A 20,155-nucleotide genomic window follows, 5' to 3' on the forward strand; every position below is an offset into this window, starting at 1 on the left:
TCTTAAGGCTTATATATTTAACAAGGTTATATATTAATAGTTGAGTCTGTGTTAATAGCTTCTTACTTTTTTTTTTCTTTTTTTGTATTTGGCTATTTATTGTTTTGGTAAATTTTAAACGAATATTTTGATTTTTGGAAATTATGAGATTTTGGGGGATTTTTTTTTTTAACTTGAAGTTTCAATTTATATTTTGTTGTGGAAAATTGATGTAAGAATTGGACAAATGAAAAATAAAATGAGAGTATCTATATGGGAAAAAATGATATGTATATAATTTGTTTTAAAATCGATTTTTTCGAACTCAATAAGCTTCAACACGAATTGATCACTATACTAATCGTAGGAGCAATTTTAAACAATTTCTTTTAAGACTAAGAGTATTAATGCAGCCTTTGAAAATTCAAGAATATTTTTTAAACGAGTATTAACACAGTTTCTATTCATATGCTAACAATAAGAGTATTTTTTTAAGTTTTGTTAAAGTTTAAGAGTATTCTTGAAATTTTTGAAAGTTCAAGGTTATTATTTAGACTTAATAAATTTCAACAAACTTACAATTAATATTTTATGTTATCTTAAAAAATTAATACAAAATTTTGGTTAATTACTAAATATAATTAATTATATTTATTTAACATAAAAATATTCATTTACTGGAGGTGGGAGATCAAACCTCGATCTCTAAGGAAAAAGATCATGTTAATCATTGCTTAACTCAACAAAATATTAGATTAGTGTTTTAATTTATACAACCCTCAAATTTTAGTTGTACAAATTATTTTTTTTTTCCTTAGAATTGAGGGAAAAAATAAGAAATGAAATCCTTATAGATTATAATTTAGTTAAGAAAACAATAATATTACTCTCATAATTGGCCTATTAGCTCAGTTGGTTAGAGCGTCGTGCTAATAACGCGAAGGTCGCAGGTTCGAAACCTGCATAGGCCAAATTTATTTTCAAATACAAAACTTGGGTCTTTGTCAAATAATATCCTAATATATAATAAAGTCTCTGATGAGTGAAATTCCTGATGGCTATTCACTTTAACCGTTCTAGACACAACTTTAGTTGCACATAAATATATATTACTTAGGTTAAATATTTGTTATAAAAAAAAAAAAGATTTACTGTCCACTTAAGTCTTACATTTTTAATTGTTATTCATTGTATAGGAGTTGAACTCTATAAGATTAATCACAACGTTTTTATTACATGATACCTACAATCACTAGTAGTAGAACAAAACCGATTAATGAAATTATAACTAAATATGAAAGGGTATTCGAATTTTTGATTTATTGATCGAGAATATGTATTTTACGTCAGTTAAACTATATTTGTGAAGAATTAATTAGAACAACTATAGTAATTTATAAATGGTTTGTGAATTTAAAAATATGCATTAATGAAATTGTAATTATATGATTATAATTTTGTGTGTTTTTGGAGGTAATGGATCAAATTTAGAAGTTTCGTCATTTGATTGTAACAACTTATAATTGAACTTAAAAAAACCAACCAATTCACTTGTATTTTGTTTTTTAAAAAATATTATGGCTAAATTATAACAAAATGTCCTTAAATCTGATATTTTGGATAAAAATAATACTATATTATCAACCGTTTCAAAAATATCCTATAACTTTATAAAGTTTTAAAATATCCATAAATTTTAAAAGTATCCCAAACCTTTGTAAATATTGGACAAAAGGGAGAAAAATGAGAACATCTACCAAAAAAAAAAAAAAGATATTTATATGCATTGTTTAAAAATGATTTTTTTACCAACTCAAGAGAACCTAAAATAAATTGATCATTATACTAACGACGCTGACATTTTTATTTTTTTTTTCTTGAGAGATTAAGAGTATTAACTCAAATTTTGAAATTTCAATGATATATATAAATAAATAATTTAATCGGGGACGGGGACGAGGCGAGGATACCCTCCCCGTCCCCAACTGGGGACTCGATTAGAATTCTCAATTTGACCAGGTCTCCGGTCAAACCAGGGATTCCCTGCCCTGATCGGGACAAGGACCCACGTGGATGAGATTTTTGCCAACTCTACCCATGATCTCACCATTTAAAATGGGTAAAAACTAACAAAGAGAATCAAACTCCCAAACACCCTGCCCAACATTAGACAAAGCCCATCTTGCTAAAGTATGAGTAACTCTATTAATTAGCACACCTCGGGATAAATTTAAGCCCCTTGGCGTGAGTTTTGAACATCCTTTCCCTAATTTTCCCAAAAATGACACCTTGTGGATAATTAGATCGATAGCTTTCACCTGCCCTTAAGACTCGGACTCCAACAAAAAATGAGAATAGCCCCTATCATAAGCCATTTTTACTCCAAATAAGAGGGCAATGTTTCAGCTGAAAGAACATTCATTCATCCATTGATCGTCTTTGAGAACGCCTAACACCAAAATTCCATTCGAATTTCTAAAGGGAACTTAGCGTACAAGTTTGGAATCTTAAGTCTGGGAATATTAAGCTTGGGGATTAGCCTGAGAGGTTTAGATAGTCGGTTTAAGAAAACCGTGTTTTGAGTGCAGGTTTTAAAGGTCTAGGTTTGGAGTGCAAGTTTAGGAAGCCTGTGAAAAATGCAGATTTATAAATCTCGAGTTTGTAAAATATTTTCTTGTATTTAATTTGTTGGTAGATTTTAGATTAGTTCAAACTTGTATCTTGATTATTTTATTATGGTTAATTTTAAATTAAACTAAAATATTTAGAAGATTTTTTATTTTTGAATTTTGGAATAGAGATGTGACTAAAATTATAATTTTATTTAATTTACTATTTTAATAATTTGTTGTTTTGATTTTAGTAGGTTTTGCGGTACAACTTCATAGACTTTTATCACAACTAATTTGAAAATTAGTGTTTTTTTTGTCATAACATGCTAACTTCAAATTGTATTTGAGGAATAAAAAAAAATCATGATATCATGAAGTTTGAGTTTTAATTTTTATTTGGTCACCAAGTTGTTTCAACATTTTAATCTTTTACATTTAAAGATTATTTTAAATCTTCGAGCTAGTTAAATTGACCAACGAACAAAAAATGAGAATGTTAAATTAAATTAGGGCTTTCTATACATATAATTTAAATAAATATACCAACTACACAATTGCAGTGTAAATGAGCTATTATTTTAGACAAAAACTAGGTCAAATTTACCTTTTTAACTCTCGAAAGTTTCTTGTGATTATGAATTTTCCAAAATAACTTCCTTTTCAGAACCTCTACAGGTAAGGAAAATATCTCAAAAAAAAAAAAAAAAATCCAAACAATATTGCTCTCATAAGTGAAAGCAAGAATCGGTGATAAGTGTTGAAGAAGAAAATGAGGTATATTTGATATATATAACACTATATATTTGAATTTTCTAAAAATAAATTAGTATGCTTGATAAGTGTATAAATAATACAATCTGTATAACATATTGTCTTATATATTGAATGATATATTCAATGTATATTTACATTTTTCTGTATATTTATAAACACACACAAAAATAAAAGTAAACCATGGTATATGTGATGTATATTTATATTTTTCATCATATTACTTTTTATATTCGACATATACTTTAGATCTCAATAGATAGATGATTGATTTTCAACTAAGAAAAATATAAAATAAATTAAATATCCTTAGGTAAAGGAAACATTAATTTTAAACAACGAAAGAAGGAGAGATAACTAACAAATATGATATAATAAAAATAATAATTAAAAAACTCCAAAAGAAAAAAACAATTAGAAAAGAGACACTGTATTTTTTTTAAAAAAATATCATTATAATAAAACTAAGAGCTTCTTTGGAATGACTTATAAAACAATTTAAAAATGTTTGCTAGCAGGATCACCGAAGGTTGGCCGACGGTGACCGTCGGAGTTAGAAACCGGAGGTTGGCTGACAATGGTCGTCAAAGGTGACAATCGTGTTGAATTTAGTGTTTTAAATCTCGAATCTTGTAGTTTTTATTTTGAAAGAATAATTTATTTATTTAATAAAATAAAACATATTTTATTTGACATTCAGACTGCATTGATTCAATCCAATAAACTAAAATCAAAGGTTATGTGATGTCACTTGAACAATATGTGGAAACATACAAGTGGTTCATGTCTAAGTTATAATCTAAAAGGTCTACAGTAAATGGATAAGGTTGAGTGTCTTATCCTGATAACACTGCGAATACGGTCCACTTCGTAAGTGTTATATAAGTTGTAAATGCTATAGACAATTGACCCATATTATTCATGTGAAGACACGTGAGTGGGGTATTATGTATAAAGAGTTTATATAAGAGTGGACGAACCGCGAAATGATTGGTTTTCTTTATAATACCGTTACTTGAAAAAACTAATATTTCACTATGATGACCATAGGTGACTTGACTTTAATTCTGACAGAGTTGTGGACTCCTGTTTATGAGAGTAATCATTTAATCTATATGAGTGAGAGTGGTCGTGTTAACCGACCAAGCCTACCATTTTGGGGATTTGTCCGAGTAGGGAGTTAGAAACACACTACACAAGAAGGAACTCACTCCTTCCCGGTCTTAGAGAAAGTAGATAAATTGCTCAATTGATAGCTGATTTTGAGTCTTGAACAGTGAGGCTTCAACCTCTCATTAGCTCAATATATGTTAGTTTATAGTTGGACTATAAATTGTTTGTTCATTAGAGGAATCGGTGGTACTTAAAAAGTTAGATGTAACTACAAGAAGTAAATCAATATTTCGACCTAGTTGTAGTTATGAGCAATTTGTGAATGGTCGACTCGCTGTTGATTGATTATATCTATATACACAGAAATATGTATGCAGTGCAAATAATGCAGTTATTGATCTTTAGTGGAGTAACGATAGTTAATGAATATTGATGAATTTTATTAATGAGTTTAATTAATTAGTCTTATATCATTGCAGCTTCTAATCTGTAGGTTCATAAGGTTCACTAAGGATATTAATGAGGAATGATTTGAATGGCTCAAATTACTTAATTTTTTTTTATATTAACATGATTAATATATAGTGTATTTTGATACATTATATAATATGATTAATTATAAATATGATCTATGATCCAAACTCTATAAGAGAGATATTTAAATGATATTCAAATGTAAATTCATATAAAATTATAGTATAAGAGAGATGCATGCATATAAATATGTGATATTTATATGTTAATCAATTAATTCTTTATTGAATATGATTTATTATATAATTATTTAATTTATATGTTAATTGATTAAATAATAGTTAATTAATCGATTAACAAATAATAGAGTGGAAAGCTCGGAGAGAGGGTTACCCTCTCCCTATAAATATACCACTATAACCCTTACAAGTAAAAGTGTTTTTTGGGTGAAATTTAACCTAGCTTTTACTCTCATATTCTCACTCTATATACTCCACTCTCTCAAGAACATTCCCTCAACCTTCATTTCGTCTTCAAAGTGTTAGAGTCCATACATCTAGCTCGAATCCTAGAACATAGAGGGAAACTCTTGTGGTGGTATCTTTGTTTATCGAGAGGTTCGAGTTTGTTTGTGACCAAAGGAGATGAAAACTCGAAGAAGGGGAATCTTCAAGGGCAGAGTTATCTTTTTTCTTTCTTCCTCGTTAGAAGCATGCCCAAGCATAGTTTTATTAATGTTTATCCCATGTTTGTATGATTTAGTTCACTTTTGTGTTTTATAAAATTGATCTTCAAATTGATACAATTGTAAAAGTTTGAGATTCAAATTGATACACTTATGAAGCATGCCCAAGCATAGTTTTAATAATGTTTTTCCCATGTTTGTATGATTTAGTTCACTTTTGTGTTTTATAAAATTGATACAATTGTAAAAGTTTTAGATTCAAATTGATACACTTATAAAGTTTAGAGATTAAATTGATATAATTATTAGTTTAAGATTTAAATTGATGTAATTTTCGGAGGGATAAATTTAGAGTATTTAAATTAATAAATGAATACGAAATGGACAAAAATTTGCAATTTTTTTTTCTCGTTTGTGAAAAGGCAAAAATTTGCAAACTTGTGCATCTAAAAAATTAATGTTATATTACTGTCACAATCTCTCTATTCTTTTCTCCTTCAAAATTTCGAGATTAAATTCGACCAAAGTCCACTGTAGATTTCAGTTTGGCGGCCGAAATCATACTCTTCTTCCCACTTCTCGGATTTATGAACCAAGCCAGTTTTTGCTTTAGCTTTCGCAGGTATGTAATGCTCTTCGCAAGCTTTTCTTCTCTTATTCGTCCCTATTGTTTCAATTTCGCGGATTTATGAATGTATGTATATCGATACTTGTTATGCTGAGCTCAATCAATTGAATGAGTTGAAATTTCATGAAGAATTTAATTTCTGGTTTTGGGTTGGGTTGGGTTTCGTTTGTTCTGACTTGGGCAAATTCTATGCGTAATTTTGGCTTTTTTCTGGTCAGAGTTCTCTGTTGCCTCTATATTGTTGATAATCTTGTTAAAATGAAGCAATGGAGTGTGTTCATCAATTTGAGTGTAAACAAATTACAACATCTTATTTAACTGACAAGCTGCAGAGATAGGCTTTATTGTTTTAGCTTCTTGGATTGCTACTTATTTTTGCTTTTCTTGTTCAGCTAAGCAGACGACCATAAATTTATACAATCTCTGCTCTATTTACAGCCACTCTCTTCACTATGGTGTCAGAGGGATCTGAATCAAAGGTACGCGTGTTTTTCAACCTCCTCGCCCCTGAGAAAACGTTTCAGGATATTATGAGATTTTTTGTGTAAAGAAAATGTTTAGAAACCAGTGGAGGGTAAGGATGACTTCGGGCGATAAGGGCATAGTTGTTTAAAGGGGAAGATGGATCAGTAGAGCCATGTTTGTAAGGTCAGCATAGGTGGGGGTCCATTTCTTATATTGAGCCCAAAAATGTAGTTTTTGCCATGCCAGTCTGTTCCATATTCTTTGAGTCGATAAGAGGAGAGGGGTTGCAGTTTCTCAAGTGATTGTGTAAAGATTCTAGGTCTTACTTACAATAACATTGATTCAAAACAACGATTACATGCAAACAGCTAACAGCTCTATAGAACTACTGTTCTATTACAAAATATCCAAAAAACATGAAACACATACAAAAGAGAAAAACATACTAATAACCTCCTGCCACACGCAAGCCTTACCAAACACAATTCAAAATAACCTCCAGCCCACTAACGGTTGGGCCCACTCCCATTTCCCTTTCTACCCCTTCTCACATAAGTATTCACAATTGGAGGTATAACAGATCGTAGAGTAAGGTGATTTCTAGGGTGGAGTAAAAAGCCTATAAGGGTATTGCGGAGGTAGTTGGTTGGTGTAAAAGTGGTGATAACATGGTGGTAAACGAGAAGAGTTTTGGTGTAGTTGACAAGGATCATGGAACAGGGTAGAAGAAAGAAAGGGGCGTTTAGATAGTGATTGAATGGTTAGTTAGTTGAACAAGGGTAACTTGATACTTAAAACACATGGAAGTAATGTATGTGCGAGTAGAGAAAGGAGGTAGTGAGATTCTGATAGTTGGTGGGAGTAAATAGGATAGTCGGAATTTATGACCATTATAGACACGAAGATTCTTCCCAATTAGGAGTTTGTTGTAATTTGTTATGCTGAGTATTACTCCTATTGGAAATGTGGTTGTCCATGTTGAAATATTGATAATTAAATGTACCGTAACCCAACAACTTATGCTTTTGGATTAATTGGTGATTTAACATGGTACCAGAGTAGGAGATTATTATCCCTGTAATGTCATTTCCTTCCTAATGAATATTGATTTCTGCTTGTTGGGTATCCTACAAAATTTTAAGCCCACAAGTCAGGGAGAGTGTCAAAGTATTGATACCATAGCCCATTAACTCAAGCTTTTAGGTTTATTGGTGATTGACACTCCACTTGATTTATTATGTATCGTAGAACCCTAATTTTTGGTGGTATTCCAACAAAATTTCATGAATCAAGAGTCTCAAGGGAAAGTAAAAGCATTCTTTAAAAAAAAAAAAAATCCAATTCTACTAGATAATAATTCATTTTACAACGAATCGATCATTTTCCCTTTGAGAATTTATGATTAAGGTCAGAAGTTTTGGTAAGTTTTATATAATATTCTCTCTCCATTTCTTTTTGTCGTTATATCTCTAAGTATTTTATGTCGATTGGAGTGGTTTTTATGAGCCCTAGGATCACTTTTCCTTTTAGATTTGTCTTGACTACAGTGGAAAGTTTCTTTCTTAAGTAGACTATTCTTGGTGGTGCTAAAATCCATAACCACTTGTATAAAGAGCCTCTTTTTCATTATATCCAATACTCATTACTCAAGGTTGACTAAGAATTGTTGTTGGATTATATCAGTTATGCTTGATGATTTGGGTTTTAGCTATGCTTTATCTGATAGGGATACTTTGGATGTCACCGATTTCCTATTGATGATTGGGGGCTTTTGTTGCAACAACTTTGGGAGAAGGGATCGCCACGTCTAGGTTCCTAGTCCTTCTAAAGGGTTCTCGCGTAAATCCTATTTTCTTTGTGTTGTAAACCCTTTTCCTATGAGAAAGGAATAAAATATTGATGTCGATATCGATATCGGTATTTTAGGTATACGAATATATCGGTACAATATCAACATCGACGAATGTTTCTATAAATAAAAAATTTATACAAATTAGTTTAATAAATAATTAAGCTCCTTTTACTTCCAAACTAAGTTTTAGACCTTGTTATTAATATTCATATTCATATTGAGGTTTGAAGATGATATATATTTTTAATGTTTTAAAGATATCAAAGATATTGATTAATCCTTGATATCAATGACGAACCCTCCAATTTACGGATATATCAATGAGTATATCGACATAGCGATGGATATATCGACATATCAATAAATATTTCAATCCTCACCCTTGAGTGAATTGGTCTTTCTCTAGTCGTGGAAGGTGAAAATTTTGAAGAAGCTTAAGTTTTGTCAAGCAGGTTCTCCATGGAAGAATTAATACATTTGATAGGTTTTTGAGGAGGGTTTCCAAATTGGTGGTGCCTTTGGGTTGCATCGTCTTCAGGAGGGTGGTGGAGGGCCTAGACCATATTCTCTGGTCATGTGATTATGCGCACTCACTTTGGAGCCAATTTTCTTCTGATGAGTTTGGCTAGACACAGAGGCTGTAGGGATATGATCGAAGAGTTTTTTCTGCACCATCCTTTTCACGAGAAAGGAAGGTTTTATGTGACATGTTGGAGTGTGTGCTATTTATTGGGGGCTTTACCAAGAAAGGAACAAAATAATTTTTAGAGGGTTTGGGAGGCTCCTGAGTGAAATGTGGATGTGTATTAGGTTCAATGTTTCTTGATGGGCATAAGTATATCTTTACGTTTTATTTTGTTAGATTGGACTGAATTTCCCGCATATTCTTTCATTTTTTCATAGAAAAAAGGATTGTTGTTGGATTGATGCCTTTGGTAAGTTATTTATTTATTTTTTTTAAAAGGAAGAAGGAGGACAAGGATCTCTTTCCTTTGTCTTTCAGTGGGTAATTGTGTGTTTAACCTATTTAACTTCCATGTTCAGGATAAAACAACGAGCAATAAGCTTTTGGATGGTTTGAAGTACAATGTTGAGGTGGCAGAAAGTGTTGCTAATGAGGCGCAGGTGTGACATCATCTTTAGTTTTCACACCACATCCCATCCCTCTCCCTCTCTCAATCAAGTTTAAATTTGAGTTTCCTCTTCGATTTAACACTGAATCCAATTATTTCATGTTAGCGTTTGCCAATATTGGAGGCAACACCATTATATGAGCAACTGCTGACGGTGTATCCCACTGCTGTGAGTTTCTTATGTATTTCAATAATTTTCTTTGTCAACCTTCACTTAAAGTAGCTGCATTTTGAAATTTGAACCTTGCTTATTGCTGGGTTTGTGAGCAGAGATAGAGTAACTATTTCATGGGCTCAGCTAATGCTGGTTGGTACTCATATTTTTTAGCATATCATATGACGATTTCTTTCCTTTGAAAATTTAAGTGAAAGCCAAGTCTTAAAAATGATAGATTTTAGATTAATCAATTTCAATATCAATAGATGTAATTTAGAAAAAACCCCAATAACTAATATTGATTCTACCGGAGATGTTGGAACCGAGAATGGCGTACGCGGCAGAGTGGGGCAAGGCTAGGTATCCTCTCCCTCTAAATGCCACTAGGAATCTATTATAATAACTATCTCCAACTGGCTTGAATTATGAAAGAGAAATAATTAGAGAAGGATCTAGACAAGGACTGGCATGTAGCAGGAATGGAATACACTAATTCTTTAATTTTATTCTGCCTGCCTAGTCACTCAGCATCTAAGCATTTTTGTCCATTGTGCTTGGTATGGTTGCATTTTGTTAGGTTGTAATCGCACAGAGAAGTTTTTTAGGATCACTTTTGGTAGATGACAGAGAATGTTTCTTTGCAAATACTAATCTGAGATAGAATTAACAATTAAGGATTGCTTCAAAGAGGTTGTAGTTGCTTAAGGGAATTTATAGACTTTACAAACTGGATAGAATCATGGAGTGGTGTTGATTTTACTAGGGTTGTCTGTCTGTCTCTAATCTTGAATTGGAGAGGTAAGTATTATGTCATATCAATGAAAAGTTCATGATTTTCCTGTTATTGGGGATGTAAATTTCCAATATCATGGTTCATGTCCTTTATGTTTGTCTATGCAAACACCGTAACACCCTTTCCTACTTGATCACCTAATTTGTAAGTTTCTCAGCTAGTCTCAATCATACACGGAAAAGTAGTTCTTCCTTTTTAGTTGGATGTAGGTTTATATACCTTTTGGTTCTATCTATGCACTAACCATTTTCTTCAGGCTAAATATTGGAAGCAATACGTGGAGGCACACATGGTTGTAAATAATGACGATGCTACAAGACAGATATTTAGCCGGTGCTTATTGAACTGTCTACACATCCCTCTTTGGTATGATCATCGTTTCACCTTTTAGTTATTAGTGGATGAATTTCATCTCATCATGGTATGGCATGGTGCAACATTGTTTAAGTCGACCACCATATTTTAGCATCTCAAAATTTTGGGTTGGTTACTTTCTCTTGCTTATATTTCAAGGCTTGAAAATTGTTTTTGTACCATTCTTATCATTTTTTGTTGATGCATTTCAACTATATTTGAAAAAATAATTAATAGATAGGCTACTGTTTCTAAAAGAGATTCGGTTCTTTCTATGGGAGGTTAGCCATGGTAGTATTAACACAGCAGACGTACTTATCAAAAAGGCCCCATGGATCGTGTCTGCCCTGAGTTGGTGTGTCCTTTGTCACCAATGTGGAGAATCCATTATGCACATTCTTGTTTTCTGTGACTATGCTCAATCGTTTTGGCAGAGGATGTTATCATGCTTCAACTATAGCTCCTTTTCAGTGAAGTTACTTTTAAGATGTAGGATAGCATATCAATACAAGACGAACAAAAATCTCCCTGTTCCCGTTTTCAAGTTTCTCTGTTATCCTCCATCTCTGGCGACATTTCCGAGCAATGCATACTTTAACCACCTTTCTTCTCCCTTTCAATGGCTGCGATGAAAGTGGAAAGTTGCAAATTCCTCAACTCCTTTTATTGCATCTGGTTCGAGAATGGCTTCTTCCAAATTGAAGACGTTGAAGCACAATTTTTTTTGAAAGTAGTAAAGTCACAAATGGGCTGGCTCACGGAGGCTATCATGGAAATAACTCGAAGGCCTGACAAAATTTCTTCCTTCAAAATGGGAGTGATGTTCACGGAAGGACAAGGATATCGAAATTCAAAGTAGAGTTAGGATGGATTATGAGATGCACAGTATGACCGACAACAGGTGGGCGACACTTCATCCATGTGCTATCGGGCCACTCGCAGCAGGGTTGGCTTGCTTTCCTCAAAATGATACAAAGCTTCCAGATGAAACACGAGTACATGTTATGGCAAAGGAATCAATTTTCAAGCTCTAATCTATCCAAGCAGCATCATAAGGTTTTTGAGGAGAATTCATTTCAATCACAAAGATTGAGTTACACAGACATGGTGAAGACAAAGCGTCATTCTCATACCTCTGTTTCGGAGTCTGGAAAATAGAGCACTGGCAGTGATAATCTGGTGAGGCAGATGACATCCCCTGTTTCAGCAAACGAAAAACAAAGCTCAAACTTATTTTGGGTGTGCAAGAATATGGAAGTATACCAACAAGATTTTGATAACTTGTGGATTGTCTCAAGGCTGTTTGTTTTTTATGACTGGAAGGAGATCACTAAAGTGCTAAAGGTTTTTTCCAAACTAAAGTAATCATAAATCTGTTATTCGCAGAGAATGCATTGTGATCAATTTAGATCAAGGTTCAGTCGAGGAATTCATCGAGAAAACAGGCAAATTGCAGGAAATTGGTCTGTCCCACTTAAAGTTTGAAAAATGGAACAAATTCAAACACAGCCGGCCATTGTTAACAAAAGGTTTTGGAGGATGGATTAAATAAGGAACCTCCCTCTAGATTATTGGAGTAGGAAAATATTTGAAGCTATAGGTGCTCGTTTCGGTGGCTTAGATGATGTTGCCTTAGAAACACTCAATCTAGTTAATTGTTCTGAAGCAAAGATACATGTTAAAAGGAACCTTTGTGGTTTCATGCCATCCACAATAGAAATCACCGATTTTACTAGGGGCAACATCCTTTTAAATTTTAGAGACGTTGAAGTCATTAACCCTCCCCAAATCGCTAAGGGCAGTCTATTTTTTAAGGATTTCTCCAACCCGATTGATTTACAGAGGCTGCAACTGGTTATGATTGATGAAGAAGTCAACGATTTGTTTAATCTGGAAAGTGTGGAGTTTTTAAAATAATTTTAAACGATTCCTTCTCATTCAAGGAACCCATTTGAAGCGTTAAAGATCAGAGTTCAAAGCCTGATAGCTCCACTGGCGCCGGAGAAGATGGGAGTAAACCAGTTAACTCCAGTAGACAGTGTGAACACTCCCAAGGAATCCAAAGAGTCCCATTTAATGATGGGAGAGAAGAAACAAGAGGACAACTGTAAGAATTCAAATGAGGCAGCCCAATCATCCCCTTCAACGAACGCAAAAAGAAAACTCCCAGTGAACAGCTGCCCGACACCCTCCCTGGGAAATCCCAATTGTCTGGGAACTCAAGCAGCCATTCTCTCTCTCCAAAAAGCAAATACTCAAAAAGAGTAAAGATTCAGTCTCAAAAAGTTCCAAATAAGACCTCTAACAACTCCTCTGCTTCTTATGGCCACCGATTAATACCTAAGAAATACTCAAAACTACTGAAGCGATTTCCCAGACACTTTGCAAGAGAACAAACTTCATTCATCAACTCATGGTCACTAATAGTAAATCCAGACCTTCCAGAAAGCTGCTGCATCAAAGTCCAAGTCCCCGAAGCAAAATCATTAAGGTCAGAGCATACTCTATCTAATACTAAGAAGTTTATTCAATCTGATTTCACAATGCCAGGTTCTAGTGTCTATTTTGTGTGAGGCGTTCTGGAAGACAATTTCAGTCCATGCCACCAGAAAGACCAAGCTTTAGATATCAATAATATAAGTGCAAGCAGTGAGGAATTAGAAGGTAGTGAAACAGGGGAAGTACAAGAAGAAGCAGAGTTTTTAACCAATTTTGGCGATGATATTGGTGAGTTATTCTTGGAAGAGCACTCAACAAAAGAGGAAGCTCCAAAAGGCCTACCCATTAATCCGATGAATAAAGAAGAAGTCCCTCAGCACTTGCACTCAATAATTGAAGCCTGTGATATCATTCTTGGCTAATAGATAAAGACATCATTTTGGGGCAGATTGCATAGTCGTTGATCGGCATAAATATGGAAATTCTATCTTTGAACATAAGGGGGCTGGGAGATACGCTGAAAAGGATGGTAATAGGAAGCTCATCAAGAAAATTAATCTGGATTTGGTGTTGCTGCTGGAAACCAAAAGGGGGGAATTCGACATGGATATTATCAAATCCTTTGTGCAGTTCAAAAGAAGTAGGTTGGTTCAGTGTAGAAGCCTTTGGAAAATCAGTGGGAATATTAACAATGTGGGATGAAAGCAAGGTGTCAATTATTGAAGTACTCAAGGGAGGTTATTCACTATCTGTCAAATGCAAGACAATTTGCAAGAAAGAATGCTGGATTATGAACGTTTATGGCCCATCTGACTATAGAGAAAGAATGCACATTTGGCCGGAGTTATATTCATTAACAGATTATATAATGGAACCTTGGTGTCTAGCAGGTGATTTCAACATGACCAGATGGCCTCATGATAGTGTCCCAATGAGAAGAATGACAAAAGGCATGGGGAAATTCAATAAATTCATTGCAGATAATAATCTGATGGAGATTCCTCTTTCCAATGAGAATTCACTTGGGTAAGGGATGGAAACATGACTTCGAGGTCACTTGTAGATAGATTCTTTGTATCAAAAGAATGGGACGAGACATTTGAAAATACGAGTGGAAGACAAGACAGGTTGTCTTCTGACCATTTTCCTTTATTACTAGAAGCTGGTTCTTTTGAGTGGGGGACCTCTCCTTTTCGTTTTTGCAACAGCTGGTTATATAATAAGGAGTGCTGTCAGTTAATTGAAGGATCATTGAGCAACTCCCATTCCCAAGGTTGGGCTGGCTTTGTCATTTCTGCAAGGCTGAGGAAATCAAAGTCAGCTCTAAAATCATGGAAAGCAAATTTTAAAGCAGTAAGGAGAGTAGAGGAAGAGCATATTCTCGATGAATTAGAAAAATTGGAAAGCCTGGAGGATGAGGAGGCAGACTTGAACTTAAATTCGAATTTGAGAATTTCCTTGAAGGCCGAATTAGTGGAACTACTTATGGATGATGAAAGGAATCTAATACAGAAAAGTAAGCTCAACTGGTTGAGACTTGGTGACGAGAATGCTAGCTTCTTTCATCGATTTCTAGCTGCAAAGAAAAGAAGGAATCTGAATTCTGAGTTGATTAATGAAAATGGCATTTCAATTTTCTCTTTCCGGGTGATTGGAGAGCTAATTCTGAATTATTACTCATCACTATATTCAAAATCCTTAGGAGCAGGCTCAATTCCAGCATTGTTAGAATGGGGAAAAGTGAATGCATCACAAAATATCAGCCTCACAGCATATTTTTCAGAAGAAGAAATAAGGTTCGCTTTGAAAAATCTTGGGAAGAATAAAGCTCTGGAGCCTGATGGATTCATAGTGGAACTCTTCTTTAAATTCTGGTCACATTTCAAAGAGGACTTTAAGCGGCCATTTGAGGGATTTTACAGAAATGGAAAGCTGAACGCGTGTGTCAAAGAATATTTCATATGTTTGATCCCGAAGAAAGATGATGTGGTAATGGTCAAAGACTTTAGATCTATTAGTCTTACCTCCCTAACTTATAAAGTTGGGGCAAAAGTACTAGCACAGAGGCTCAAGAAAATTATGCATTCCATCATTGCTCCCACTCAAAATGCCTTCATTGAAGGAAGACAAACTCTGGACTCAATTCTCATTGCAAATGAAGCGGTAGAGGAATATCGAGCTAAAAGGAAAGAAGGATGGATATTAAAACTGGACATGGAAAAAGCCTTTGATAGGGTGGATTGGACTTTCCTTGAAAAAGTCCTAATGGGAAAAAATTTAGATCCAAAATGGATATCATGAAGGATGGGTTGGATCTCTAATCTAAAGTTTTCGATTTTCATCAATGGAAGACCAAGAGGTAGGATACTTGCCACTCGGGTTGTTCATCAAGGAGATCCCCCTTCTCTCTTCCTCTTCATTTGATGTAGTAGAATTGGGATAAGTTAGGATATTATAGACAAATCCTTAATTGATTAGGATGGGATTAGTTTCCATGTTTGATTAGAATTAGGATTAATTTCCTTGGTTTATTAGGATTAGGATTAGTTTCTTTAACTAATTAGGATTTGGATTAGTATCTTTGATTAATTAGGATTAGGATTAGTTTGCTTTCCCATTCTCTATAAATAGAGAGATTGTCTTTTTTTCTTAACAACTTTTGACTCATAATAAAGACTTTGATTTTATTATTGGAGATTTCTCTCCTTTTATCTCCTAGGCTACATCAATTTGGTATAAGAGCAGTCGTCTGAACCAACGTTGATTGTCGTGGATGGAAGACCGGGAAACTCTTGGTGATGCTTATCGCAAGAGGGAGCTTTATGAGCTGTGTGTCACGGTCATGCTTGTCCAGGGCCTGTTGCCCATGGCCGCATGCCCGATCCAACCCCCTTCTAGCATACTTTCATATCATGTATTGTATTAGCTTAGTTAGCTTGCTTTCTTTACATTTTCATTGTAAGTGACCACTCGCCCTTTTGCATATGCAAGGGTGCCAGTTGGCTTTTTGTTCATAATGCACTATATGGGGATAAGACTAATCATCACTTCCCCATACCCGGAGTAGTACTCTATAAAGCTGTTGTTGTTGCTTATTGCTTTCTAGCCTACTACAATCTTTTTTTCTTTATTCACACTCACAAAAACTGCTTACGAAAACCTGTTCTCCAAACCCGTTTTCTAAAACCGTTTTCCCTAAAACGGGGGTGGAGGTTGCAAGAGGCACTCGGTGTGCCACCGGCAATCCGTATTCGAGTTGGCTGACTTGTTCGTGAGCAGGAACAAGTGCCGCACAATCGCTAAGAGAAGCTTCCGAAAGAGCGATTGTGACACTGTGCTCTTTGTTGAACAGTCCACATCTATATAGGGGGAACCCTTTAAATTTTAGAAAAGAAAGAAAATACCGAGATTTTTTTTTCAAGATTTTGCAAGAATTGACTATTATCGACCAAGGATGACAATGAAGAAAAAACATAGCAGTTGGTATAGGCAAGAAAGTCAAATTTCCTCCCAAAAGCAGTGCTAGAATTCTGATTCAAGTGATTCAGAAGTAGAATTCCAACATAATAATTTCACATGTTCGATTTTCTCAAAGAACCTATCATTATCCACATTTGAAATTTGATTATAGTGATTCTAGCGATTCCAATGAAGATTCTAATGCAGTTTGAAACAGGATAACAAGGCGACATTATCAAAAAAGAGCCCAACGATCTAATCAAACTGGTTTCTCAAGAAATTGACGTAAGAATTGGGAGTTAGATGATTCAGAAAATGATTCAGAGTATGAAAAAAATTATTATCACCAACATGAAAGAACACCCATGAATCATTCCAACACAAATTTGGAGGCCGAAACATTTTCAAGAAAACAAAAATATTCAAATAAAAACATCTATCAAGAGGACTTTCAAAAGAGAATGAATGAAATTCGAGTTCTTTTGGAAAAAATTCAAGAAAGGCATAATTATAATCTTCAAGATTTTTCAAGAAACCATCAAGAATCACATTGTCACTCAAGAAGATCAAGAACATCAAATGGGCTGTGAAATTGAACAAAAAATGAATCAAGTAGATGAAAAAAAAAAATCAATTGAAGACGAGTTGAATAAGAAAGGTAGAAAGATCGAAGAGGAGCTTGCGTTGGAAGGAGAAAAAATCGATGGGACTAACAGACATAGAGGTTGCTCAATTCGAACTAGATGATGAAGAACAATTAATCGATGAAATCAACGATGGAGGTGTTGAAGAAGATGAAGCCTCTGCAAAGAACGTGTCTATTTCGTTAGATCAATTAACTGAGCTACACACCCAACCACAATTACCTCAACAGCAAGAGAATAGAGCAGAAATTAGCCTTGGCCACCAAGAAAGACAACAAGAGAATCAACAACACAACAAATGTCCAAGATTTACCAATAATCGTTCAAGAACAACCAGGGTCAAGGTTATATAAGAGGAAATACTGGGAGGATGTGAATTCTTTAAATGTGGAAGAAAAAGATACTCATGGGCAACCTAATTCGAAAAAAGTTGAAAATCTTTTTCCTCCATTCCTTGAGGAGTCTGCATATATTTTAACAACAAAGGATTTTTTGAACAACTTAATTGTTGGGTTCATTGATGATAGTGTTGATGGAAATAATTTTACCTTTCAAGAATCAAATATTCAATATATTGATGTGGCTCGTGAAAATTGGTTGTTATTGGTGCCCGTGTTCAGAGATTTGTCCGTTTGAGTGGCATACTTTTTAATTTTTATCTTCATTTTTGTTTTAAAACTCGAGGACGGTTTTTTTCTTTGGGAGGGATAGAATGATGTAGTAGGATTGTGATAAGTTAGGGTATTATGGGAAAATCCTTAATTGATTAGGATTGGGATTAGTTTCCATGATTGGTTAGAATTTTTTTTTGAAAAGGGAACGAGACTTTTTCATTGAAATAATGAAATGATTGGTTAGAATTAGGATTAGTTTCCTTGGTTTATTAGGATTAGGATTAGTTTCTTTGATTAATTAGGATTAAGATTATTTTGCTTTCCCATTCTCTATAAAATAGAGAGATTGTCTTCTTTTATTGATAACTTTTGATTCATAATAAAGACTTTGATTTTATTATTGGAGATTTCTCTCCTTTTATCTCGTAGTTACATCATCATTCTTATAAGTGAAGTTGTGAGCTCCTTAATTAATAGGCTTCATGCCAAAGGTCTTTATGAAGGTTTTGTGGAGGGAAAAGACAAAATACATGTCCCCATCCTACAATTTGCTGATGCCTTGATTTTCTGCAAAAATGAGATAGAAATGCTTGATAATCTGAAGAAAATCATTGAATTATTTGAATGGTGTTCGGGCCAGAAGGTAAATTGGGACAAATTTGCTCTAATTGGAGTTAATATGGAGAATCAGGAAGTTATATCAGAGCTTCCAGGTTAAACTGCAAGGTTGACAGCCTTCCTTTCTTTTATCTTGGCTTACCATTTGGGGGCTATCCAAAGGAAATGTCCTTTTGGCAGCCGGTAATAGATAAAATTCAACAAAAGCTCGACAAATATGTCGATACAATCTTTTGAAAGGAGGAAGAGCAACGCTTTGTAAGTCGGTTTCCTCTAACTTGCCCACTTATTATATGTCCTCCTTCTTAATGCCGGATAAGGTAGTTAATTCCATTCAATGTTATCTGGCATAAAGGAGGCAAAATTGATCATTTGATTAAATGGGACATGGTCTCTCGGAATCAAAAGGATGGAGGCTTGGGCCTTGGAGGTCTAAAAGTGAAGAACTTGGCATTACTAGCCAAATGGGGTTGGAGATATTTTAATGAAGAAAATTCCCTTTGGCACCAAGTAGTCAGCAGCATACATGGGCAAGATCAGTACAATTGGCACACAGCAGGCAAGGTCAACTTAAGTCTAAGAAGTCCTTGAATTAGCATATCAAGAGCTTGGGTGGAAGTTGAAACTTTAGCTATTTATAAGCTCGGAAATGGGAGAAGAATCAGGTTTTGGTTGGACCCTTGGATCCATAAGTTGCCCTTGAAAATGCTCTTTCCCAATCTTTTTAAAATTGCTCTAAAGTCGCGAGGTTCTGTAGAGGATCATTGGTACTCTGTCCGCCACTCATGGGCAGTTTTATTTTGAAGATTCTTAAAAGATGATGAGCTGGAAGATCTTCAAAACATCAATGGGTTGTTATCACAGAAGAAAGTGGTGGACAGCATTGACAGAAGACTTTGGTCTTTGGAATTTGATGGAAAATTCTGAGTTAAAATCCCTGGTTAAACATCTCCAAACTTCCTCTCCATTAGAACGAGGTTTGGAAAAGGCAATCTGGAAGTCTAAAAGCCCGCGTCAAGTCAACATTATGATTTAGATAATGATATTTGGGACATTGAATTGTTTGGAGGTTTTGCAAAGGAAGCTCTCAAATCAGTGTTTGTCTCCCCTACAATTTGTCCTCTTTGTATGGCAGCAAGCGAGACTTTACAACATATATTCTTTGAGTGTTCCTATGCTACTTCATGCTGGCACAATTTACTTGTAACATTCAATACAAGCTGGGTTTTCGGGAATTTTTTCAGAGATAATGTGGAGCAGATTCTGACGGGTCCATCCTTAACATAAGCACCTAAATTCCTATGGAACAATGCTATCGAAGCTCTGTTAACGGATTTGTGGTTTGAGAGGAATCAAAGAGATCTT

The 20,155-nt window shown here is 34.4% G+C and overlaps 1 protein-coding gene and 1 non-coding gene across 3 annotated transcripts in view; both read left to right on the forward strand.

Moving 5' to 3' along the window:
* Positions 1-876: 876 nt before the first annotated feature.
* Positions 877-950, forward strand: TRNAI-AAU (transfer RNA isoleucine (anticodon AAU)). The gene has a single exon. It is a non-coding gene; the product is annotated as a tRNA-Ile (tRNA).
* A 5,128-nt stretch (positions 951-6,078) lies between these two features.
* CSTF77 (Tetratricopeptide repeat (TPR)-like superfamily protein) overlaps positions 6,079-20,155 on the forward strand; it is a 45,216-nt gene continuing 31,139 nt past the window's right edge. Inside the window, exons 1-5 of one of the 2 annotated variants that reach the window (XM_039025229.2) lie at positions 6,079-6,256; positions 6,655-6,741; positions 9,624-9,704; positions 9,819-9,881; positions 10,919-11,028. In XM_039025229.2, coding sequence (XP_038881157.1) covers positions 6,715-6,741; positions 9,624-9,704; positions 9,819-9,881; positions 10,919-11,028 — 281 coding nt within the window. In that variant the 5' untranslated portion in view covers positions 6,079-6,256; positions 6,655-6,714. The remainder of the gene's footprint in view (positions 6,257-6,654; positions 6,742-9,623; positions 9,705-9,818; positions 9,882-10,918; positions 11,029-20,155) is intronic. The other variant, XM_090312089.1, reaches the window with a different exon arrangement.

The sequence above is a fragment of the Benincasa hispida genome, chromosome 3, assembly GCF_027475165.1.
Source record: "Benincasa hispida cultivar pf3 chromosome 3, pf3_genome.v1.1, whole genome shotgun sequence".
Classification (NCBI taxonomy): Eukaryota; Viridiplantae; Streptophyta; class Magnoliopsida; order Cucurbitales; family Cucurbitaceae; genus Benincasa; species Benincasa hispida.